Source organism: Mustela lutreola, chromosome 6 (genome assembly GCF_030435805.1).
Source record: "Mustela lutreola isolate mMusLut2 chromosome 6, mMusLut2.pri, whole genome shotgun sequence".
Lineage (NCBI taxonomy): Eukaryota > Metazoa > Chordata > Mammalia > Carnivora > Mustelidae > Mustela > Mustela lutreola.
Window position 1 is genome coordinate 86,780,713 of NC_081295.1, and position 23,528 is coordinate 86,804,240.

The 23,528-nt window shown below is 56.3% G+C and overlaps 2 protein-coding genes and 1 long non-coding RNA gene across 6 annotated transcripts; 1 reads left to right on the plus strand and 2 right to left on the minus strand.

Annotated features, from left to right (window-relative positions):
- Positions 1 to 476: 476 nt before the first annotated feature.
- Positions 477 to 14,704, minus strand: KCNK17 (potassium two pore domain channel subfamily K member 17). Of its 2 annotated transcripts, XM_059177868.1 has the most exons (6): positions 14,302 to 14,704; positions 11,195 to 11,309; positions 6,379 to 6,539; positions 5,845 to 6,019; positions 2,067 to 2,234; positions 477 to 1,309 (listed from the first exon to the last, which is right to left on the minus strand). In XM_059177868.1, exons 1-6 carry the CDS (start codon positions 14,572 to 14,574, stop codon positions 999 to 1,001), a joined length of 1,203 nt encoding a protein of 400 aa, XP_059033851.1. In that variant the 5' UTR covers positions 14,575 to 14,704; the 3' UTR covers positions 477 to 998. The 2 variants fall into 2 exon arrangements, with proteins under 2 accessions (XP_059033851.1, XP_059033852.1); XM_059177869.1 differs by lacking the exon at positions 2,067 to 2,234 and having other exon boundaries at positions 14,302 to 14,700.
- LOC131833930 (uncharacterized) lies at positions 14,290 to 20,852 on the plus strand. Its single transcript, XR_009354691.1, has 4 exons — positions 14,290 to 14,442; positions 15,066 to 15,191; positions 18,705 to 18,803; positions 20,565 to 20,852. It is a non-coding gene; the product is annotated as an uncharacterized LOC131833930 (long non-coding RNA).
- KCNK16 (potassium two pore domain channel subfamily K member 16) lies at positions 14,925 to 22,843 on the minus strand. 3 transcript variants are annotated; one of them, XM_059177870.1, is made up of 6 exons: positions 22,566 to 22,843; positions 19,416 to 19,530; positions 17,975 to 18,141; positions 16,961 to 17,126; positions 16,508 to 16,648; positions 14,925 to 15,344 (listed from the first exon to the last, which is right to left on the minus strand). In XM_059177870.1, exons 1-6 carry the CDS (start codon positions 22,776 to 22,778, stop codon positions 15,166 to 15,168), a joined length of 981 nt encoding a protein of 326 aa, XP_059033853.1. In that variant the 5' UTR covers positions 22,779 to 22,843; the 3' UTR covers positions 14,925 to 15,165. The 3 variants fall into 3 exon arrangements, with proteins under 3 accessions (XP_059033853.1, XP_059033856.1, XP_059033855.1); XM_059177873.1 differs by lacking the exon at positions 16,508 to 16,648; XM_059177872.1 differs by lacking the exon at positions 14,925 to 15,344 and having other exon boundaries at positions 16,210 to 16,648.
- Positions 22,844 to 23,528: the final 685 nt, after the last annotated feature.

Below are 23,528 nucleotides of genomic sequence, written 5' to 3' on the forward strand. Positions count from 1 at the left end.
GTCAGAAATGCTCAGGGTGAGATTATCTACATACTGAATGACATCCACAAAGCCTACCTGGCTTCACAAACTGTGATTGGAGTCCTCAAATGCAGTGGGGTGGGGTGAAGCAGGAGGAGCCCACTGGCCTGCCCCTGGCTCCCCACCCCCCACCCCTTCCCGGTGTGAGAAAGTTCTAGGCTAGGGCAAGGATTCTGCAGCCAAACTGGAACCAGCTACCGCTGGTTATTTCAGCCCTGATAATGATCGGCAAATCTTTAGTGAGTTTACCTAGAAGTTCTCTGGAGGTGGAGGAGGCCTTGTACTTCTGCCTTCAGTCCATCCCTTCCACCACGGAGTCCTGGCCAAACTCATCTGGGAAACAAACATCTCGCTGTGTATGTTCCCGGCTCAGATGCTATCTTTATCTCTGGGTATGTATGTCAATTAGAATTAGCTGCGGCTATGAGTGACAGAAAAGTCCAAACAATACAATAGTCATTAAGACTGACATTTATTTCTCTCTCACATAAATGATGTCTGAAGGTATTCAGTCCAGATTTGTTGTGGTAGCTCTGCAACCATCCATAGAAAGAACCCGGGCTCTTTCTATCTTACTGTGGTAGCTCTTTCTACCTTACTTATGGTAGCTCTGCAATCCACCATAGAAAGAACCCAGGTTCTTTCTGTCTTACTGTATCACCAATCTCAAACGACCGCAACCTCATGGTGCAATGTGGTTGCCAGAGCTCCAGCCATGGTATCAGCATTGCAGCCAACTAGAAAAAGGAAGTAGTGAAGAGGAGCATACCTCCCTGCTGCGAAAAGTCACATTCATTAAGTCACACAGGATACTTCTCTGTGGATTCTATTGAGCAGAATTTAATCATATAGCTGCAAATAGCCTCAAAGGGAGATTAAAAAAAGGAACTTAGTCTTTAGTCTGGGTGGTCATGTGCTAAGCTTAAAACCAGGGGTCTTGGTGCTGAGGAAGAAGATGAACACATACTGGAGTAGAACTAGCTATCCTTTCCACAGCATGAGACCTGAGTAGAGGGTTCTGGATGCTGTGTGATTCCCATAGGCTCCTCCAGATGGCAACCTGGCTGTGGTAAATGGGGTTCTGCCTCCCCATCCAGGCTCTGCCTCCAGCTTTGGGGCTGGAAGTTCTCTTTGGAGCTGTGGTGGTAACAGGAATAAGATCTCCCTGGCGCCTCCAGCAGGGAAAGGGTGAGTTTGATGATCAAGGCCAGCCATGCCATCCCAAAGAGGATCCATAGGGACACTGTATTCTTGTACCACAGTGGGTACCTCCGGGAGGGGTCCATCCCTGTGGGGAGAGGCAAGGTCAGAGGATGGAGGCCTTGGAAGGTCATAATCAAACAGAAACAGACACACATGGCTTGATGCATATGAGCAGAATAAGGGAAGTTCAAGGTTCAAGTTCGAGATTGTTGGCCTTATGGCCACCTCTTTAGGCCTCTAAGAAGCCTCCCTGGGTTGACACCTTGGGTTTGGAAGCTCAGTTTCCTCTTATAGGGCTTTCTGACAGACTCTGTGGTCTATCCCAGTGGTTCTCAAAGTGGATTCACTGGACCCGAAGCATCAGCATCACCTGAGAGTTTGCTAGAAATGTAAATGGTCAAGCCTCTCTAGCTACCATTGCAAACTCTGGAGGCAGGTCCGGCAATCTGTGTTTTAATAAGTCTTCCAAGAGATTCGAATGCCCTCTCTGTTGTTTGCCTGTCTCTGTGTTTGGTTTCCTCATATCTAAACAGAGGCAACTTGCCAGGAGCCTTAGGAAGAACAGATGGAACCAGTGGAGTTTGTATCCTGCCTCAGTTCTTCCTAGCTGTATGACCTTCATCTGTCTGAATGTTCCTCACCTGGGAAATGGGGAAGCAGACCACTGGCTTTTGGGATGAAATCATAAACTCTTCTCCCAATGGCCTTATCTACTCCTCTGGCCTTGATTTGCACACCTCTTCCTGCTGAGTGCTGCGCTTGTCACTCTGGAACTTCCCCTTTCTCCATCTAACAATCAGTCCTGCCCCAGGGCCTTTGCATATGTTGCCCTCCCTGCTCACAGTGCTCTTCATTTCCGATTCCTCTTGGCCTAGTTGACTTCCCCTCATCCTGCAGATAGGTCTCAGCTATCTGCTGAGACTCACTCCCAGAGATGAGGAGGGCTCTCTCTCCCAGCCCCTGTGCTCTGCTGAGTAAACTGCTTATTCTCTCTGGGCCTTGGCTTCCTCCTGTATAAAACAGAGAAAACAAGAGGTCCACCTTCCAGGATTGGGTCCAAATATCTAAGGTTTTCAGCAATGTGCCTGGCATATAACAGGTGACCTGTAGTTGGGTGATTGTTTTACTCACCATTAGACCCCGACACGGGTGCCCCCAACACAGTCAGGACTGGGTCAGTAATGGTGGAGGGAAGGGACAGGTGGAGGTCACTGGGAGGCTTAGCCTGCTCCATAACTTAATTTTTCCCTCTTAGCCAGGGGTCTATCTTGCTTCCCTTATCAGATCGGGTTTGTTCAAAGGGCGAGATCTGTCTTATTTCTTCAATCTCTTTTTCTGTCTTGATGTCCTGTTCCACCCACCCCTCTGTCCACCCCCATCCTGTCTGGCTGCCCCCGAGGTAGCCTCTCGTTCCTGTCATTCAAGCCTGGGTCCCTCTCCTGGGCCCCAGCTCGGGAATGAGCCGGCAGCCCTGGACTCCACCTCACCGCCTGGCGGGAGTCAGGATTGGATTAAGCTGATTGGGTTATGGGGCCAAGATTCCGCTGACGGTCCCAAATGAGATCAGCAGTGAGCCAGCTCTCCGCCCCTGCCACCTACCAGTTCGGCTTGCTCCTGGCAACCAAGGGGAGGAGGTGTCCTTCTCCCCTTTTATTTCATTGTTTTAGCCGAAATCATAAGTGGCGGGAGATCTGGCAGCTGGCAAGGCGCTCCAATGAATTGCAAATGCAATTGGGGGACGTGGGGGTGTGAGGCTGGGGAGGAGCAGGCGGCTGGGACTGGGGTGCTGCTCGGGCCACAGCCTTCGGGGGAGAAAGGGGTGGCTTGAAGACAGTACCCCCATGGTTGCTGACACAGGGACAATGGGCACCCCAAGTCTAGATCATGGGCGTCAGCATTCCCATCCAAGGAAAGGGTTTGACTTTGTCCGTGGAGGACAGAGAAGACTGAGAGACAGAGGGCAGAGGTGGGAATGGGGTGTGTCCCCACTCAGCTGTGGAAGATTCTGCAACACAGGTGTCCTGACTTGGGAGTCTGTCCTGTTGGCATGCCTGCTCTAGGACCTTTCCCCTCCCTGGGCCTCAGTTTCTCCTTGCAGATGAGGCACTCAACGCTTCTCCATGTGGTCAATTGCCACAAGGCACTGTCATGCTGCAGAAGGCATCAGAGCAAGCAGCAATGTCTGGAGATGTGGTGGAGGGGACAGCTCTGCCTGGTGCCCCTCCATGGGAGTGGTCTGCCCCGGGGCCTAGAAGAGTTCCTCCTGTGGATCGGAACCAGACCTCCTCAGTCAGGATGTCGGTAGAAGGGCGCTTGGGGAAGTCTTTGCCCCATACTCCAGCCTCCCTGGCCCTGCCACTCCCCTGAGGGTGGCTCACAGGAAGCAGTGACCTGATCAGCCCTCCTTGCTCCCACAGAGAGGGCTTGTGGATGTCACTGGCTCTCCCTTAATGCTGCTGGAGGCCCATTTCCAGGGTGTTTGTGTCTACAGAGAGCTGCCCTCCTCCTGCCCACTCTGCCTCAGGGGACTGTGGCACCTGAGGACGTCCTCACAGAGATGCCCCTTCAGCCCCATAGAGGCTTCCAGGGGAGACTGCTTTCAGCTATCCCCACCCTGGACCAAACTTTGGGGGACCTGCTGATCAGTAGGCATGAAAAGACTGCAGCAAAGACTCCTGGTCCCACTTTCCCTCCCCTCTCCTTGCACTGGATACCCTCAGAGCAACAGGCCTCCTGGATTTAGGATTACCACTGGGGCAAATCCCGAGTTTCATGCTCTGAGCTCTGGTGGTAAGGGAGGCAGGACCTGTCACATCTCACATGCCCGGGTTGAGGCTGTTCCAGCTGAGCCCCTGGTGGCCCCGGTGCAGTGTAGAAGAGGGAGGGCTCAGAGAAGAGAGAGAGGCAGGGCTTAGCCACACAGGGGGCCCTCATAGGCCAAGGCATGGAGTTTGGACTCTATCCTAAGACTATGGGAAAACACTGGAGGATTTTGGAGGAGCTGGCTAGGTGACATGATAGCACCTGTCAATTTTAAAGGCCCCAAGGGCCAAGGCGGGGGGACAAAGATATAGGCTGCACAAATCCACAGGTGCCGTTCCATTGTGCTCTGTGTGAATGGCAACCCCTTAGGGTTGTGCATTGCCCAATCTACGTAACCAGTCCTGCCTGGTCTAAGGACATGGCTGTGGGAACAGAGAAGAGAGGACAGATCCAAGAATTGCTCTCTGAGCTGTTCGGGGGGTAGATGTGGTCCTTGGAGCCAGTGGGCTCAGCTCTCCTCAGACACATCTCTTCACTTTGAGGATAGGAATGGGACTGTACCCAGCTGGAGGAAATCTTCTCAAAGATTTCCTTCCAGAGCAACAGGCTTCCTCCCAGGATGGAGGATATCAGGAAGGGACAGAATGTGGCTGACACAGGACCCTTCTACCTAAGGAAGGAGAGGTTCAGGGAAGGGGGCCCTGCACACAGGTGAGGAGGCCATTACCTAGCCAGGTCGCCCATTTTATACATAGAAACACTAAGGCCCAGAGAGGGGACGTGTGAGGTGGTCTGGAAAAAGTATGAGCTTGGGAGTCCATGGATCAGAATTTGAGCTAGCTGTGCAGTCTCAGGCAAATGGCTTGGCCTCTCGTAGCTTCCGCTTCCTTCTCAAGGTCCCTTGATGAGCTAGCTGCTTGCTACTTTTGTAAGACCTCATTTCAATATTCTAGGCTGGGATCAGGACTCTTAAAGATGGGAAGAACAGGGCCTCCTCCCTAACTGAGGGCCAGGGATCTGAGGGAGGGAGCAGAGTCCCTTGCGACCAGAGTGCTGGTGGTACCAGTGGTCACTGCTCCTGTGGGGAACCTTGCCAGGGGGCGGCAGGATGGGGGCAGCAGAGGGGGCCAATGAGGCTGCGTGGAGGGCCCGGTGGGCCCTGCCGCCCCACAGAATGTCCCTCCATCGCCACCTGCTGGGCACCTGCCTCAGCTTTATTATGCAAGGCCGGTGGCCTCTGGGCCACTCACCTTGCCCATTGATTGAACCTCACCTTGGACCTTCTGGACCACACAGTCCTTCTTTGCTGGGCATTCAGAGTTTGTCTGCTGATTGTATTCCAGTGGAGGCCGGTGGGGGTGGGAGGGTAGTGCTGGCATTTCCCAAGTCTTCCAGACTCTTCCTGCCTAGTCTCTGCAGTCTGTGGTGTGGAACATATGGCTCCTCTCCCTGGGAGGGTGGGAATCTTGGCATTTCATGGGGCAGGGTGAATGGGGAGGACAGACCCTGGAACTAGGAAGGGTCAGGGAGGGAGGTCAGGGACTCCCCTAACTTGGCGGGAGCTCATAACAATAGCTGAGCCTCTGATGTTTCCAGTGCTGTCAAGAAGGCCGGAGTGTGACTTACAGTCAGCCCCAAGCCCTGGGGTCAAACTCCAGGTGTCCCTTTTTAGCTGGACCTTGACTCATCGCAGGACAGAGCAGGTTGAACTCGCCAAGGACCCAGTCCTCTGGACTTGGAGCCCGCGAGCCCCCACGGGGCCTGGTGCATAGCGAGGGCCAGCCGGCGGAGCGGGGAGGGGACGCAGGGCAGCTGAGTATCCAGGCCGCCCTCCCATCGCCTGCAGGGCTCTCTCACCAATCACATAGTCGCCGAAGCCCACGGTGCTGAGGGTGATGAAGGCGAAGTAGAAGCTCTCCACGTAGCTCCAGCCCTCCACGTGGCAGAAGAGCAGGGGGGGCAGCAGCAGGAACAGCGGGAGGCCGGAGAGGAGGGCGCCGGCGCCCACCAGCCACGGAGCTTTGGTTGGGTCCTGTGGGTGCACAGAGAACCCCGGCCCCCGTGTGGCCTCTAGCCAGTGCTGGGGGGAACAGACAGCCTGGGGTGGGGGTGGGGGAGTGGTCCTGAGCTGGAAGCAGGATAAACAGCCCCTGCCGGGAGGAAGGCGCTGCCCTTGGGATCCCTCCACCTACCCTAAGTTCTCCAGGTTCCCAGGCAAGATCTTGGCTGGCTTGTACCATTCTGGGCAGTGGCCTCCAATCCCACCACACCTGCCCCCCCAGGAACCCTGTTTCCCATAAGTAACCCCAGCTCCCCTGTGCCCCCGATTCCCAGGACCTAGCTCATCCTGGAAGGAACCCACCCTTCCCCTCACTCCCACAGCCCCTTCACCTGCCAGGCGCCCCCCAGCCTGCGGGCACAGCGCTGCACTCCCCGCTGCATGAGATGCCCCAGTCGGTTGAGCACCACGAGGTTGAGTGGGATCCCCAGGAGAGCAAAGAAGATGCAGAAAAGGCGGGCGGCCATCGTTCGGGGGCTCAGGTTGCCATAGCCTGAGTGAGGCAAGACGGAGGCACCTCAGGGGCCCCTTCCATGCCCAGGGACCCTCACTCCCACCCCCTCCAGACTGAGCAGCTCATATTTACTGGCTACGACTGTGCCTGCCTTCCCTCAGTGCCCCCTCACAACCAGCCTTCCAAGTGGAGATGACACCCCATGTTTTATAGACTGGAAAACGGAAGCTCCAGGAGGCTCAGCAGTGTGAGCGAAACTCCCTTCTCTCCCTTCATTTCCCGCTCTGTGGACAGACAGAAGGATGTGCAAAGGGGCACAGAAGGTTTTGAAGCTTCCAGATGCTGCCCCTCAGGGACAGACACCATTCCAGCCTCCGCCCTGCTGCCTCCAGGCTCCTGCCTCTGGGTGCGGCCCCCAGGCTGGGTGTCCCTGGCTCATGTAGCTGGGGTTATGAAGGCTCCCACCATCTTTGCGTCTGGCTCCTTCTTCATCCTTCAAAGACCTCCTTCCCTTCCCCCGATATATCTCTTGTACATCTGATTCTGTCTTGATACCTGATTTCCAGAGGGCCCTCACTAACACACCTGGGCTTCCCTCTGAGCCCCTCAGGGGTGAGTGAGGGGTGGTGGATGGACCGCCAGGTGCCCTGGGGGAGGTGGAGGTTGGCTATCTTCTTTGTCATGAAGATAAGGGATGGGGAGGTGTTCCCCAAGGGAGTCCATCAGTCTGGGCATTCCTTCCCCGTCATTCCTCTCCAGCTCTGTTCCCCTACTTCTTGGTCAGCACCACCTTCCTATCTTGTTTGAAATGCGAGCCTTATGCTATCGTTTCCCAGGTTACAAGCTGTCATCATTTCTCGAGTCTGCTGAGGAAAGCCCAAAGTCTCATCCAGCCTATCTCCAAGCTCATCTGGTCCCCCACTTTTCCAGTTCCGGCCATTCTCCTGCCCTGCTGTACCCCCAGACTCCTTTATGCCTCTGTGTTCTGAGCATGACTCTCTCTCTGCTAAGAGTGTGCATCCCTCCTTGCCTGTCTGTCGATGGTGACCCCCTTGAAGTGGCTCCTCCCAGCACTCTGGCAGCTTGGAGGGTAACCCGCTGTATGAGGACGACTTGTTTCCAAGCCTGCCATCCTCAAAGTTCATACGCCCCTCAAAAGCACGGGCTGAGTCATAATCAGCTTTATATTCTCAGCAACTGGCCCAGGATCTGATACCCCGTAGGTGCTCACCGAATGTGTATTGAATGATTCAGAATGAATGAATGAATGAATGATACAGGAATGAATGAGTAAATAGATGAACAGCTGTCTTGCACCCTGCCTGGCCTCCCCCCACCCCCCGACTGGGTCAGCACTCTCACATGCCTCATGCTCACTTGCATTGGTGGTTTACCCCACCCTCACCTTACTGAGGGGTCTCAGACGTCATAGTCTCAAGAGTAGCCAAAGCATGCACTCGTCTAGGACACGGGCTTTGGAATCAGAGGTGCTTCCTGGGTTTGAAACCCAGCTCTAGCCCTTGAAGGCTGTGGGACCTTGGGCAAGCAGCTTGACCTTTCTGAGCTTCTGTGTCCTTGTCTGTAAGGTGGGGAGGTGGACATGTACCTCGCAGTGTGCTATGGGACAAAAGGAGGCAATGGAGGTGTGTCAGATAAGAAGGGGTCCCCTTTAAGCATCTAGCATGCAGATGGTGCTAAATGGATGTTTGTTTTGTGAATGAATGGATGGTGACCCAACTCCACTGGTCTGAGGACATCAGCAGCCACCTCTAGAGCCGCAAGCATCCTCCATCTCTTGGCCTTCCTAGGATCCCTCACCTAAAGGAGGGAACTCTCTCTGGGCATCCAGGGAGAGGTAAGTGTCTCAGTAAACCTCCCTGCCTGACTCCTTCCTGACCCCCCTCCTCTGACTGTGGGTCCCCCCACCAAGTACCCTCTGTCCCTGGGGGTCTTTCTAACCCATGGAATGGTGGCACTTAGATTCCAAATCTGGGAGGATCCTCCCCACTCCCATGAAGCTCCCACCTTTTTTCAGACTGACATTAAGTGAATTTTCTCCTTCCCATCCTTCTCAGCCAGCCCTAGGTCAGCGCAGTCAGCGGACACCACTGAAGCTGCACTTGCCTGTTCCATGCTTGGAGACCACCACTCCAGCTAAGCCACATCCCACTTCAGCAGGCCTCCCACCTGTCACCTCTTTCCCATTGCTAGTCCAGACCCAGGACATCCTGAGAAGGCCTTGTGTGGCTGCCCTGCACCTTGTCCAAAGTCAGCCTTCATTTCCAACACCTTCCAGTCACCTCGTCCTCCTTCCTGTTGTCCAAGCCCACCAGCCACACTCCTACCTCAGGGCCCTTGCATTTGCTTCCCCAGGTATTCACATGGCTTTCTCCCTTATTTTGCTCATGTCTCTGCTTCAAGTTTACTGTCCCAGCAAGGCCTTTGATAGCCACTCCCTATACAGTAGTCCCTATCACTATCAGACCCCCTTACCTGGCATTATTTTTCTTGAAGCACCTCTCACTCCCTGAATATTGTCTATGTATCTGTTTGTTTCTTGGGTGTCCTCTTGCACTAGAATGTCCATCCGCCAAGGGCGGGAACTTGCCAGTTTCCTCTCCTCATCGTTTCCCCAGAAATGTCGGGCTCCCACAGCTACCGCATGGCTGGATGAGTGAATGGATGAGCAAGCCAGGGATGCCATAGGCGATGGACAATGTGAGGGCTCAGGCCCGTCTGGCTGGTCTAGAAGTGTTCAAGGCCCTGTCAGACCCTATTTCATTTTGGGTCTTGGAAAGTAACAGCCCTTACAGGGTGCTGGACTCAGGGCCCGAGGGACCCCAAGGAGGCAGTCCTCTGCTGTATCTCTCGGATTATCCCTTCCTTTTCCTGTGGAGGGTTCCGTAGGTACCTGTTTCCTGTCTCTGCCCTCCTCCTCCTCTCTCTGCATCCCCTCCTCGTGCTCGTGCATGCGTGGTCAGAATCCCAGGGTCATGAGCTTCCCTACTGTCCATCGCAGAATAGTTTCCTCTTTCTTCCTGTTGTTTAGAATTCCCACTCTATCTTGTAAACCTTCTAAAGGCTTACAGTACTGAAAAGAGCAATATTGTCCTCCAGCTGGGTTTCAAATTCCACCTCTGCTGTTCACTGTTACGTGACCTTGGAGAAACTGAGCAAATTCTGCGTGCCTCAGTTTCCTCTTCTATGACATGAAAACAATAAGCCCTGTCCTTGGAGGCGGGGTCATATGGACAAAATGAAATCTCAGTTGTAAAAGAGCCCCCACAACAAGTAGACTGTATGTGCAGTGTGGGGTGGGCTCCCCCTTCCCCTGTCCTTCCCTTCAGAGAGAGCTGGCTCAGGCTGAGTAAAGAGGAAGGGACAGGCTGCTAAACTCGGAATTCGGAATTCGGTGGGCCAAAGTCCCAGGCCTCAGGCAAAGGATGTAGGAGGTGCAGGGTTTAGAGAATAAAGACCCCCATAATTGGGAGGGCTTCCCACAGAGCCCCCAAATCCCCTGGAACTCAAGGAGTCCCCTCCAGCCCTGGGACTCAAGGAATGCAGGTGGAATGGGTATTTTTGGAATTCATTAACTGTGTCAGTGTTTGTTGGGTGCCCATTGTATGCGGGGCCTTGTATTAGGCCCAGGGGGTGTAAAGAGGAATAAATGCCATCTTGGCTAGTCCTTCAGAGTCACAGGGTTCGTGGAGTCTGAGAGGTCCCCTACCAAGCATGTTTGCCTCAAGGTGAAGAGCCCTGAGACCTGCTTCCAAGTAGTATTTGCTGGTTTAAACTAGATGGAGAATCATCTGGGTTTTCTTGCCTGGCTCTGGTCTGGTCTGGGGAGGACAGAAGTTGGGACACTGGTTGCTGGGGAGAAGATCCTGGCTGGCCCAGAGCTGGTGGAGGTGTGGAGGTGGCCCTGGCCAGCCGTGGTGTTAGCCTGCCACCTGGTGGTATGTTCAGTGTCATGCAGGGCGAGGTGACCATTAACCTCCCTCCCCCCCCCCCCCCGGGGGGCGGGGGCTTGGGACTCTGGACTTGAGTTATTTCCTGGGTTTCAGAGCTGGAGGGACCTAGGCTGCTTTTCTCTTATCCTATCTAACATCCCAGAACAAGTTCTACCTTTGCCCTCCTGAAGGCAGGGCTAGGGAAACGGGAGAGAGAGAGGGAGAAAGGGGGCTTGGAGATGGTTGGGGGTGCTGGTGAGGAGCTGGGGTGAGGCCTCCAGGAATGGCCACATTTTCCCAATGCCGAGAATAGGGTGTGGAAAGGCTCTTTATGGATTTCTACCCCTCCTTCCTTCCCAATTTTCCCTTGCCCCCCGCCTCTACCCCTGGGCTCCGTGTTGGGTGGTCTTGGCTTGGGACACTTATAAAGCCAAGAGGCAATTTTACTGCTGCACAGGGGTGACCCTCTGCTTCCCGAGAGGTTGTGTGAGGCAGAACCCTCCAGGGAAGTGCCTCTTAAACTTGAGTGTTGTGCATAAGCCTCGTGGAGACTGTGGTGAAATGCAGAATCGGATTCCACAGATACAAGGGGATCCCAGGATTCTGCCCATAGGCAGTGGCCACACTGCAAGGGCCAGCTACACTTGGAGTCACGGGGCCCTAGGGAGCCCTCCAAAAGGCACTGGTCCCCTGTCCCCCATCCTGTAAGGGGAGGCCAGCCTCCCCAGCCCCATCCACTCTTACCAATGGTGGTGACGGTGGACACGGAAAAGAAGAAGGAGCCCATGAACTCCCAGCGCCCCATGCTGGTGGTGTTGTCAAGGACAATGTCCCCATTTTGGTATGCTTGGATGATGCCCTGGGGGAGAGGCTGCAGTGACCACTAGGCTCTGGGGGCAACTGGGCCCCTTCCCCCAAACATATATACGTGTGTGCATGAATACATGTGCATGAGTGTGCACATACACCCACACGCACACACAAACACTCACGGACAATCCTCACAACCACTCTTCGATCTCAGTCCTTCCAGGGCAGGGAGGCTGTTTCCCTCCACCCAGGGCCTCCCCGGGCGCAGGGGCCAAGGGGACAGCTTCTTCCCTTCTTTGCCCTAGAGCCTAGGTCAGCTCAGGGTGTCTCAGCAGCTTGAAGAACGCCATTTGTTCCCCCCTCCCCTGCTTGCCCCATCCTTGCAACAAGCAGTGCCAGGCAGGATACCTGGTGTCTTAGGGGACCCAGAGATGTAAGAACCAGGCCCTCAGTCCTCAGGGGGACAGGGACAGACTTAACTAATACAGTGCAGATTCCCCTTAATGCTTTGGGCATTAAGGCAGTAGAGCTGCATGATCCTGGACAAGATACCCAACTTCTCCGGGCCTCAGTTTACTTATCTGTAAAATGGGAATGCTAATATCACCTCCTTCACAGAGTTGTGTGGGGGTTAAATGAGGTATTCGGTGTATGGTAAGTGTGAGGGGTTGCCATGATCGTCATGGTTACAAATATAATAATAGGAATATAGGAATGCAGAGAGGAAAGGTGTTCATTCTGATGGGGGTAGGGGCAGAAGACTTCATGGAATGGGTGATGTTTTAGTCGGGCCTTCTTTGAGGGACAAAAGGGACTGCTCCTGATGGAAGGACATTCAGGGGAGATGGGACAGCAGGGGCAGAGCCTGCGAGGCAGGACTGTAGCTGGGATCTAGTACAGGGAGACGGAAAGGCCGTTGGGAACCAGGACATGCCTGGCTATGCCATGCCAGGGATGGGGCAGCAGGCCTCTCCCAAGTTCACCCAGCAAAGAAGCAGCAGGATCTGCTTTGTGTGTTCCCTGGCAGCTGGCAGCAGAGGTGTGAGCAGGCCAGAAGCAGAGAGACACTTGCCGGAGCAAGTCGCCTGCACCCTGGCCCTCAGTGGCCCAGGAGGAACAGAGAGGAGATACTCAGAAGCCTGGGACGCTGGCCCCATCTGGTGTGGGTAGTGAGGAAAGCCTTTAGGACCCCTGTGAGAGTGTGTGGACGTGGGGCCAAAGACAGAGATTTGGAATAGATGGAGGCGCAGGGCTGGGAGGAGGCAGGCTGCTTGCTCTTGACGTTAGGGGAATCTGGGGAAGCTGCCTGTATCTGTCGGTACTCAGGGGGAGGTCTGGGCTGGAGACGCCCAATCCTTATCTTGGGGATGATGGAAGCCACGGGATGCTTGAGGCGGGGTGAAGTAGCAGAGGGGAGCAGAGGGGCTGAAGGGGAAGGTAAGGAGATGAAGGCCATGTGGGAGCTTTGGGGAACCCCTCCCACAGATCTGCACTGAACCCCATCTTGGTGGTTAACAGGCCCCGCTCCCTGGCTATGCAGCCATATAGTTGTATTTAATCTCTGAGTCTCAGTTTCTTCATCTTGAAAATGGGATGATGAAATGGTACCTACTGGTTAGGTAGGTGAGGATGGAAGGAGTAAATAGGAATTAATTGCCTGGAACAATGCTTGGCACACAGCCAGTGCTCCACAGAAGCACTCCCGGCTATCATTGCCATCACTGTCAGCCTCCCTGGGCCCATGCGGCAGGTAAGGGAGGCCCCCCACCTCTGCTAAGGGGGTGCTGCCCAGCATAGAGGACCAGGCAGTGCCGCTGTGTTTGTGAAAGTGTAGACGTTGGGGGATAGAGGTGCCACAACAGGCCCTTAGCAGAGACAGTCCTTCCGCTGCCCAATCAGCCCAGTGCAAGGCCTCAGGACTCTACCACTGCTCCAATGCCTGGTCACTTCCCACCCAGAAACGTTTCCCTGTGACCTTCTGGGAACTGGCTTTGGATTGGCAGCCCTGGGACTCAGACCCTGCCTGGATGGAGGTGGCGCTGAGACTGCGGGAAAATGGCCGGGCTTTGGGGGCTTGGTCCTGGGACACGTTTGTGTCCCCGGACCAAGGGAGGTCCCAGGATGTTAAAGCACCCAATTCTAGGCGGGTCCCAGTCGGGTGTGGCCTGCCCGGAATGGAAGGGGACCTCCATCCATCTGCAATGCCCCCTCTTTCTCAGGAACCCTCCTGTACCTTCCCCCTCGCCCACGCCCCGCTGGGTCCCCCAGCCGCTCAGTAGTGCGTGGCCCGGACACGTCCAGTCCCTGAGTCCGAAGACCCGGAATAGAGCGGGATCAGTCAAAGAGCGCTCCCGTGTCTGTCTCTGCTTCTCTCAGAGCGGGTCTGCGCACTTCCGGCTCCCGTCCCCATCCCACTCACCCGCTGGGACAAGTGCGCCCTGAACCTTTCCCACCCCGACTCCCACTCAGCGCATCCTCAGACAGTGCTCGTCGCCCCCTGCCCTCCTCGCCCCCAGTTCGCATGTTTGCACTCTGCGCAAGGGCTCAGGCCTGCCCTTCCATCCTTGGCGTGCGGTGCGACCCCTGCGGTGCGGGTCTGCTGGGACCCTTGCCCCGCCACCTCCCCCGCCCTACGATCACCGGGCCCAGCTGCGGACGCACCGGGCAAGCCCTGCCGACCCCGGCCCCGGCCCCGAGTCGGCGCGCCCCCTGCGGTCCCCACGCTCAAATTCCGGTGTTGGGCCTGGCAGCCCTCTCCGCGGGACAGGTCGTGCCCTCTCGGCCCCAGAGGGGGACTGACCGCGTGCCGTGTCCTCTTCCCGCCGCCGCAGCCGCGCGTTTCGCAGCGCTCCAGCCAGACCCTCCTGCCCCCGCCCGCCCCGGGATGCCCGCCTCGACCCCGTCCGCCTCTCTGTGCCCTCAGCGCTCGCGGCCGGACCCGGGCCGCAGCCAGGGCGTGTCCCCTCGCCCCCGCCGTGCCCCCCCCCCCGCTCGCCCGCCCCGCTCGCCCGCCCCGCTCGCCCGCCCCGCTAGCCCCTGACCCGGATCAGCGAGTCCAGCGCCGGACCGTCCAGGCACGTGAAGTTCTGCAGCAGCGCCCACTTGTCGCGCTGGAACCTCGCGCTGGAATCGCGCGCCGCGGGGCTCTCGAGCACCCAGAACACGCCGGTGCCCAGCGCCAGGTAAGCCAGGTAGGCGAGCAACAGGAGCACGGTGCCCGGTACCGCGCACTCCGGCGCCCTGTCTCCAGCCGCCGCCGGGGCGCGGGGTCTGCACAGAGCCAGAGAGGCAGGGAGCCCTGGGCCTGGAGCCATGGGCCGGGACTGAGGTGGAAAGAAAGGGCTAGGGACTTCTCGGCTGGTCCTCTCCTCGGTCGACGCCTGCCTGTGGCCAGTTTTCTCAGCAGAGGAGGCTTGCTGGGGAATGGGACAGCCCGGCCCCGCCCCGGCCAGGGATCCAATCCCAGGGACAAAATGAAGCTGGAGATGTGGGGCATCTGGCCCCGCCTTGAGTGTGCGTGGAGTGCTCCCCACCCAGGCCTAGCTCAGGAAGAAGGGGAGGGCTTGGGGTGACCACAGGCACTGAGAATGAAGGGGCCCAGGGGCCCCAGCCTGTCCTACTGTAGGGAGCAGCGGGAGAGACTCCTGGAGACTGCACGTTGGAGGAAGAGAAAGTAGAAGCCAAGTTTATTGCCTTAGGGCCCCAGCCCAAGTTCTTGGACCCTGGGACTATCACCAAGGACTTGCCGCCTGTGGAGTCTCCCTGGATCTCTTGTAACACTCTTCTTTCTGTTGTGTACCCAAAGGTGAGGGACCCCAGTTGATCCCCACTTGTCTATGAACTTGGGAGGCAAGAGGATCCTTCACTAGTGGGCTTGTCCGTTCCCTGATTCTGAAGAGGCCCCCTTACTCCCTTCCTGGAGGAATGTAAGGTATGTAAGGAGTCCCCTGGGGGTCTTCGTTTCCCAGGCCTCTTCTCCGTATTAGGAAGTCCTGCCCTATAACCTGGGTCTCTCTTGCTGCTGTAGATCCTTCCCTGTGTGTCCCACCTGGAGCCTTCTCTGTGTCACAGCCTTGCCTCAGTCCTGTCCAGAGCCCCTGGACACTTATGGACCTTCCTTGGTGGCAGATGTAGGGGCAGAGGTTGGAGTCCTTGATGAAGTTGGGCTTTAGATGGACTGGTCTCAATCTCTCCTCTCCTTCTGGCCAGAGATGTCACAGTCTGGCAGGAGAAAGGTCAGGGTTGCAGAGCACATTCCCGAAGGAGGCCAGTCCTCCACGGAGCTCGTTTCCTGGAGATCTCTTGGGATCTGCTGGCTCCCTGTTTTCCCAGGCTGTGTTTGGAAAGCTCTTAGGACAGGCACTCAGAAGGGGTGATGAGGCTAAGGGGTGCCCTGAGGAGTCAGGGGAGGCCATACTCCGGAAGGTAGGTGGAACATCCAAGAGCTCCTCCTTGTTGAAGGACGGCTGGCTCCAGACCTCTAGGCAAGGGGCGCTGGCAGGTTGGAGAAGCAGCTGCTGGCTTCCTGAGGGCAGATACTGTGTTTGCAGAAGGTGCTCCAAAGTCCCTGCCCAGCCTCTCTCCTTGATGGTCCCTGCCAGCCATTCCTATGGGCTCTTGTCATACCCCCCCTACCCCATTTGGGGCACTGGGTCGGGGCGTCTCTGCTTGTCTAGTCTTTCCACTGGATCAAACGCACACAGAGAGTGAGATCTTTTACTGTTGTGCCCCCAGAGCCTGGCACTCTGCCGGACGTGCAGGCAGATGCTCATTGTGCATGTATCATGTGAGGTGAAAATAAAGTCACCCTTTGTCTGCTATACTGGATTAAGTCTCCTGGGTGGGTGGGTGGGGGGAAATGCAGGTAGGGCGTGATGGGGACTTGGCCAGAGTGACCCATATCTGGATTCGACTTTGCGAGGTCATGTTTGGGGGAGGAGCTTTGGGACAACAATGCACGTCTCACTCCACACACATCTGTCCTTCATCCTGTCCCACATCTCCTTGCAGTGACTTGCTTGGGCAACCTGTCTCCTTTGCTCTCTGGAGAGCTCCTGAGACCAGCCCTGGCTAGGAAGAGAGTGGGAAAGGACACAGAACAGGAAGTCCGGAAGGCATACAAGGGTTGGGGAAGTGGGAAGGGCTCCTGAAGCCCCTGGAGACCTCACGCAGAGATGGGGATCTTCTGAGGTCTGGGGAGCCCATCCATCTCTGGGGCTCCCCGGTCCTTGAGGCTGAGTCCCCTGCTGAGCAGCCAGAGCTGGGAGCACCTGTGCAGAAGCAGAGGGCCTAGTGGGAGGATCAGCGCCAGCCATGCCAGGCCCAGGAGGATCCAAAGGGCGGCCAGGCTCCGGTACACGGAGATGTAATGCTTGCTGGGGTCTGTGCCTGGCAGGGAACGAGACATGATACATGCCAGGGATCTGAAGGCACAATCCCCATCGCCCCAGGTTCCATAGGGGTCCCCGCTAGTCTCTCCATAACAAGGGTCTGTAGTGGGGTTCCCCTGGGGAAAGGGCCATGTGTCCCAGGCCGCAGATGTCTAAGGCTGTTAGAATCCTCAGCAGCCTCACCAACCGCTGGTCTCCCCCGGATACCCAGGGACGATCTGATGCTTAATGGTTACCACCTGCAGACATCTCCCCATCCCCTGAATCCCCGTGGCCCCCACCCTGAGCTATGTGACCGCCTTGTTCTCACCAACAACATAGTCCCCGAAGCCAATGGTGCTGAGAGTGATGAAGGCGAAGTAGAAGCCTTCCCCAAAGCTCCAGCCCTCCACATGGCTGAAGACCATGGGCGGGAAGATGAGAATGACCAGCGTCCCCAGGGTCAGGAACAGAGCCAGGCCAAGGATCTGCAGCAGCTGGGAGAGAGAGAGTCTGCCTCTCAGTCTACTTGGAAGACCCCAGGACTGTGTATTTGTGTGTGTGGGGGGAGTGGGCGGACACAAATCTGGGAGTGGAGCTAGACCACAGCTATGTCCCCTCCTTGCCTGCAGACCTTTTTGGGGTAGGGGTTGTACTGTGTGTGTGTGCTCTTGCCCAGGCCGGGGAAATATTTGCTCAGAGGGATTTCATTAGTGGGTCAGGCTGGAATCTGGAGACTCCTCTGGGCCTAGAGATCACACTTGGATAGGCCCACGGGGACTCTGATCTGAACTATCCCAGACTCCTCTGCACCTTGGCTTTCCTTCATGCGCCTGGCTTTGCATGCTGGCCAAGCTGGTGGGCACTGGGGGTGTGCTGGGTGGCCTGGAGCTTATTTTCAGCCACAAGGGGAGGTGCTGGAGCTCTGTGATGACCGCAAAGATGTGCCACCCAGATCCCCCTGCAAAGAAAGCCTTGTTGACCAGCCTTCAACCAGTGGCCTCCAGCTCTCAGTTCTTCGGAGGTGGCCCTTGGCTACAGAGGACTGCCTGGCTTAAGGGCACACCCTTCCCAGGATGTGCCTGATGTACACCAGGGAATAAACCCCTGGCCAATTCAGCCCCCTGTGGGGCCAACTCCAATGGCCACACATACAATGCTGAACTCCGGGGGGGGGGGCTGTCCAAGTCTTCATTCCACCCCAATCACAATTCACCTTCTCCCTCTGCAGGGCCCTTTCTTCCACAGGCATCGACCCTTAAGACCTTGCCTGTCAAACTGTATCTTGGTGTCAACCTGCAACTGATCCCATTGTGGCAGGGCTGGAAGTGGGAAGGGGCCCTACCTGGGAGCGCCTGGGCTGCTCCTCCCATCTCTCCAGGGTAGCCAGGTGGCCATGCAGGCCTGCGCCCAGGTGGTTGAGGAAGACCACGTTGAGTGGGATGCCCACCAGGGCGTAGAAGACGCAGAAGACCTGGCCTGCCTCTGTGCTGGGTGCCAGGTTACCATATCCTGCAGGGGGAGGAGGAGTGTGCAAATATGGAGGAGAGTTCAGAATGGCCTCCCCCACAGACTTGAGCAGAGTGGTGTTCCACTACCTCTGGGGGTGGAGGGGAAGCTCCTCTGTTCCCAAGAACATTCTCTCTGCCGCCACCCACCCCCCACCCCACTAGAATGATCTCTCTTTGTAAGAATTCTGCTTGTGGGGGCACCTGGGTGGCTCAGTGGGTTAAAGCCTCTGCCTTCGGTTCAGGTCATAATCCCAGGGTCCTGGGATCGAGCCCCGCATCGGACTGTCTGCTCAGCAGGGAGCCTGCTTCCCTTCCTCTCTCTCTGCCTGCCTGTGATCTCTCTCTGTCAAATAAATAAATAAAATCTTAAAAAAAAAATCTGCTTGTGTTTGAAAGGCACATCTCCAAGGACTCTGTCTCTAGGAGGCCCTCTTAACTGCCACCATCTTCTTCCCTACTAGGAGTTATTCCTTATAGTGCTTTGTGTCATTCCTCTCTAATTATCTACTTTGCCTTGTACTATTGTTTTTTGTGTGCTTATCTCATTCTTCTTCCTTGGATTAGAAGCTCCTTGAGGGCTGAGCCTGGATCTGATCCAAGTCTGTACCCTCCCTACCGACCCCCAACTCCTTCTGCTACAGTTATCCCCTGAGGTCAAGGAAGGTGAGTGGAATTGAACTTAATTGAATGGATGGGGAGGCCTTGGATATGGGAGGTCTGGGGTTTCCTTGGGAGAGGTGGTGTGGGTTTTCTAGGTGAGGGGGTAGGTGCTAGGCAGGTGCTGTTGGGTGGCCTGTCCCTGTCCCGTCAGAACACCTGGGGCATCCCCTGCAGCTCGGGGGAGGGGCGCGGTTTCTATATACACAGGTGGCTCTGAATCCCGAGTCCCTGCATTTCTCTCTACCTGAGAGTATGCTGGGTGTATGGGCAAGTTCCGAGCTGATCTGGGATCAGCTCTCATCCAGCGAGGGCAGGAGCTGGTAGGTAAATAGCCCTGCTTCCTCGCCCCTCATGGGCACCATTCTGAGGCTGAGCTCTGCCTGGCCTCTGAGAGGGTCCAAGTGGGAGTGAGGCCAGTGGCCCTCCCTGGGACCCTGCACTTCAATGCGAACTTTGCTGCATTTTCTCCTCTCCTGCCCGGCCTTCCTACCTCTCTGCTCATGCTTCCTGGCATCATCTCTTAGACAAACCATATCCTGGTCTCAGCCTCTGCTCTGGGGAACCCAAACCAAGACAGGGGCTTTGGGGAAGCCCTTTCCCACCCCAACCCTTTACCTATGGTGGTGACAACTGTGCCTGCGAAGAAGAAGCTGCTGCCAAAGTCCCAGTTGCTGGGGTTGGTGGAGTTGCCCTTGGGGTTCACACCTTTCACCCAGGCTTCCATGATGACCTGTTGTGGCGGGGGAGGGGAGGTTGGGATGGGGTCGGAGGTGGATGCAGCAGAGGCATCAGCTGGTGGACAAGCAGGGTGCTTTCCTGTTATCTCATTTAATGATATTCTTAGAGGCTCTTGCTTCCATTTTGTGGGAAAGGAAACCAGGGCTCTGGCTGAGTAGCTAAATAAACGACTTGTCAAGGGTCATTGGATTCCAAATCCACGGCTTGTTCCATGGGCCAGGGCTGACTGCCACTTGAGCTGTAAACATGGGCTGGGGAAGGGGAGACGGGGCCTATGGAGGCAGAGGGTGGTTATGGGGTGGGCCACGTGGGAGATGCTGCTAATGGCCAAGAGGGTGAGGTGTAGGTGTGTTGTGAGGACAATGGGACGACTTCAGGTCAGATGCTTCCAGAAGGGCTTACTGGGCAATGTGGGGTTTGGGGGACCACAGGAAAACCATGGGTCTGCCCTCCCAACAGGGTGTATGATGGAGACCTAGAATCCTATGTTCTCCAAACTTCCAGGTGTGGGGGCGGCTTTGCTCTTTGCTGCCCCCTACTGACTCCCAGCCTGGGACTACGGGTAAGGGACATTCTATCAGAGGCCTGGGCAAAGGTTGGGTGTGTAGCAATGTTTCTGGGTGGTGTGTTGTATGCCTGCGACGTGCATGGGTTCTCCAAGTTGCATGTGTGTGCATATGTGTTGAGTGTGTTACACAACCTGAACGCTTGTGGGCTCAACCAAAGCCCCTGCGTCCCTAGGCCCAGGCCTCTTGGAGATGGTTAGGGGTCCCTCTCCAGTCTGTCCCCCAGTCCCATCCTGTCACCGTGCATTGTCCCAGGCAGCAGCACCGCCTTGCCACTTGATAGAGCCCCCAAAGCAGGAGGAGGCAGTGGGGGAAGGGCAACTCCAGCCTCTAGTTCCCGTGAGAACCTTTTCCCCACTGGCTGCACGAGCGTGCTCCCTGCCAGGGTGGGGTGGCCCTGGTAGGCTGGGCCAGTCTGGGAGTCATGACACAGGCTGTCTGCTTTTCTTCACTTTGGCAGAACTGCTCTCTTCGAATGTGGACTTTGGTCTCCCTCCCTTTCCCACACACCCCGAGAGGCCAGGAAGGAACATTCTGGAACACGCTAGCTCCCTGGAGACCCTCCCCCTTGGGAGCAGCATTTGCCCTGGGCCCAGCTGTCTCCCACGGCCAACCTGAAGATCTCCATCCTACTGAGGAAGAGGCCTTGATTTGGTGAGGGTACTGAGGGTGGGGCCCCCAGTGCAACCTTCCATTTTTCTCTAAGAATCCACATGTAGTTGGGAAAGTCAGACATGAGTCCTGTGACACCGGGCCAGGCCTTTTCCTTATGGAGGAGTCTCTAATACAGCTTCTGGTGCTGCTAACAGCGTTTTCCTCTCGTGATTGTACCAGTAATATGTGTTCTGGAATTCTAGACCAGCGTTCTTCCTGTCAACCGGGCATCCCTGGCAACTGACGCTCCCTCCCCAGGAAGCTGAGGACAGGGGTATCCTGGTTCCCCTGAGGAGGCCAGAGCGGGGTGTCATTAATCAGCAGCTGGGGCTACCATCAAGCCTGTTGTCTCCCACCTCTGTTTACAGAGCTAGTTAGATCCCGGCTTCCGATCCTTCTAGCACCCTCTGGCTCCTGGGTTTCGCCTCTAACCCTAGGCTGAGGGAGGAGGAGGTGTCATGGACTCCGGGGCTTCTGCCTTATCCCCTGAGGTCTTGGGAGGCTCCAGAGCCCTTCTCAGCCCCACAGGGGTGCCATGGCCCCAGGCCTATACTGCCGGAGAGCAAAGAATCCTCATTTCCTGGGAGCAAGACATGGACAGGGGTCTCACATCTCCAGAACGTTCTCTCTGACCACTCAGCCAACCCATCATCTTCTATGTCATCTCATCTCCATCTTGAGGGTATGGGCATGGTCTGGAGGACTGATGAAGGACAGGTTGCTGGGCTGCCCCCAGAGCTGCTGATTCCAAGGGTCTGGGGCCAGGTGCCATTGCTGGCATTTCCAAAGGACTCTCCCATGTGATGCGGTCACATCTGGTCCACACTTGAGGAACCGCTGCTCTAGGCCCTATTCTACCTGCCCCCAACCCCGCTCTTATGCTAATTTGTATGGTAAGAGCATCTGGCCTAGGGTGAGATCTGTCTCTATCACTCACCCTGCAGTCTTGCCAACACTCCGCCCCTCTCTGCCTCAGTTTCCACCTGCCGACTGGAGACAGTGATGGTAATAGGTTGTTATGAGGAAACACATACAAAATGCTCGACTCCAGAGGATGCATCTTGACTGCTCTGACCCCATCAGGATGCCCGTCTTCCCCACTGTTTTTGGCAAGCCCACTAAGTGTCATTTGTCTTTGTGATGACTCTGCACTCGGCTTGTTCCTTCGTGGTGCGTATTGTCATTCACGGGGCCCCCTGGTCTCCAAGGCGTTCATTGTGATTTTGCCTTGCTTCTTGATGAGAGGGTGCTGGGGCCCCAGAGTTTGTGCAGGGAAGCAGAAGGGGCCCAGGTCAGGTGGAGGGAACAGCTCTGCCACCAGAGACCTCCCCCTAAGGACATCTTGCTGGGGCTGTCTCCCTGGCCCCGGCTCCCCATCCATCTTTGTCAGCCCTCACGGGTGTGAGCAGGGAGAGGACAGCAGGATTAGCAGCCGTGCCGTTGGGAGAGGGGAAGGGCAGAGTGTGGGAGAAGGAAATTGGTGATGTTGATAACACTGACACGTAGTTCACGTTTATGCCGCGAGTGTCAGCTTAAAAAGGTGCTTTTGATTTGCTGTAAACGTCTGCAGCTCACGTGAGGTCATTCTCCTCACCTTGCAGAGGAGGACGTTTGGGGCCAGCGGGTGGAAGCAGCTGGCTCAATGCGGCATGGCAATCTGGTTCTGGACCTGGGGCCAGAACCCAGCCCAGGGCTCAGCCGGCATGCGCTGCGTCTGAACAGGGCACCGGCCCCTGGGGGGCAGCTCTGGACCTGCTGTGAGAACCCGCACTATGCCCGCCATCCCATACCAGCCTCTCCCCTTCACCTGTACAAACTGCTCCAGGGCCCGCTGGTCCAGGCAGGTGTAGTTCTCCAAGAAGCGCAGCTTCTCAAACTGGAACTGGTCTCTGGACTGAGCCTCCGCCTGCTTCTCCAGCAGCTGGAAGACAGTGGCGCCGAGCAGCAGGTAGCAGACATAGGCCAGCAGCAGGGGCAGCACCCGGCCTCCCCAGCAGCTGCAGAGCCCGGCTCGGGGCATGGTGTGGCCAGGACGCTGCTGGGGCCTGGGGGGCTGCCTGTGGGAGGAGAGGTGGAACGTGCGTAGGGACCCGCGTCCAGCCTCCTGCCTGCGTTGCTCTTCTCGTCCTCCTCAGCACAGCTGTCTAAAGGCCGGGGAGTCTGTTTGAACAGTGCGGCTCAGCTTGGCTGCGCTAAGTGCCTCCAGTGCAAACAGGCCTGCCACCCCCAACCAGCTTTTTTTTTTTTTTTTTTTTTTTTTTTCCACCATACAGAGCACAAGTCAGTGGCATGGACCCCTCAAAGAGACCTATAGGGTCCTCCTGAGGTCATCTTGCCTTGTCGTTGGCCTCTAGGTTGGATGGGTACTTCTGGACCAAATCAAATGCTTCCCCCTTGTTCTGCCCTGGTCTGAAGGGGTGCCCTCCGCAGCCCCCAGTTTTTCATCCATAATGCTTCAGGCCCCAAGCTGGGAAGAAATCAGGATGTTGGTAGGGGAAGGGCACCTGGATTGCTCAGTCATTTGAGCATCTGACTCTTAGTTTCAGCTCAGGTCATGCTCTCAGGGTCCTGGGATCGAGCCCCACATCGGGGTCCCTCTTCAGTGTGGAATCTGCTTGAGATTCTATTTCTCTCTCCCCTTTGCCCCTCCCACTCATGCTGTCTCTCTTTCTCAAATAACTAACTAACTAACTAAATAAATAAAACCTTACAAAAAAATAAATCGGGATGGGTGTGACTCAGCCTTGTGCTCAGTTGCCCTGGCTACAGA

What these genes read in the sequence shown, in the direction of transcription:
- KCNK17 (XM_059177868.1), bottom strand. Translation starts at nt 14,574, where the DNA reads ATGGCTCCAGGCCCAGGGCTCCCTGCCTCTCTGGCTCTGTGCAGACCC. An exon ending in GTCCACCGTCACCACCATTG is followed by an intron (nt 6,540 to 11,194) that starts GTAAGAGTGGAT and finishes TGCCTCACTCAG; the next exon opens with GCTATGGCAACCTGAGCCCC. An exon ending in GGCTGGGGGGCGCCTGGCAG is followed by an intron (nt 6,020 to 6,378) that starts GTGAAGGGGCTG and finishes GTGCACCCACAG; the next exon opens with GACCCAACCAAAGCTCCGTG.
- KCNK16 (XM_059177870.1), bottom strand. Translation starts at nt 22,778, where the DNA reads ATGCCCCGAGCCGGGCTCTGCAGCTGCTGGGGAGGCCGGGTGCTGCCC. An exon ending in CACAGTTGTCACCACCATAG is followed by an intron (nt 18,142 to 19,415) that starts GTAAAGGGTTGG and finishes CTCCCCCTGCAG; the next exon opens with GATATGGTAACCTGGCACCC. An exon ending in AGCAGCCCAGGCGCTCCCAG is followed by an intron (nt 17,127 to 17,974) that starts GTAGGGCCCCTT and finishes TCTCTCTCCCAG; the next exon opens with CTGCTGCAGATCCTTGGCCT.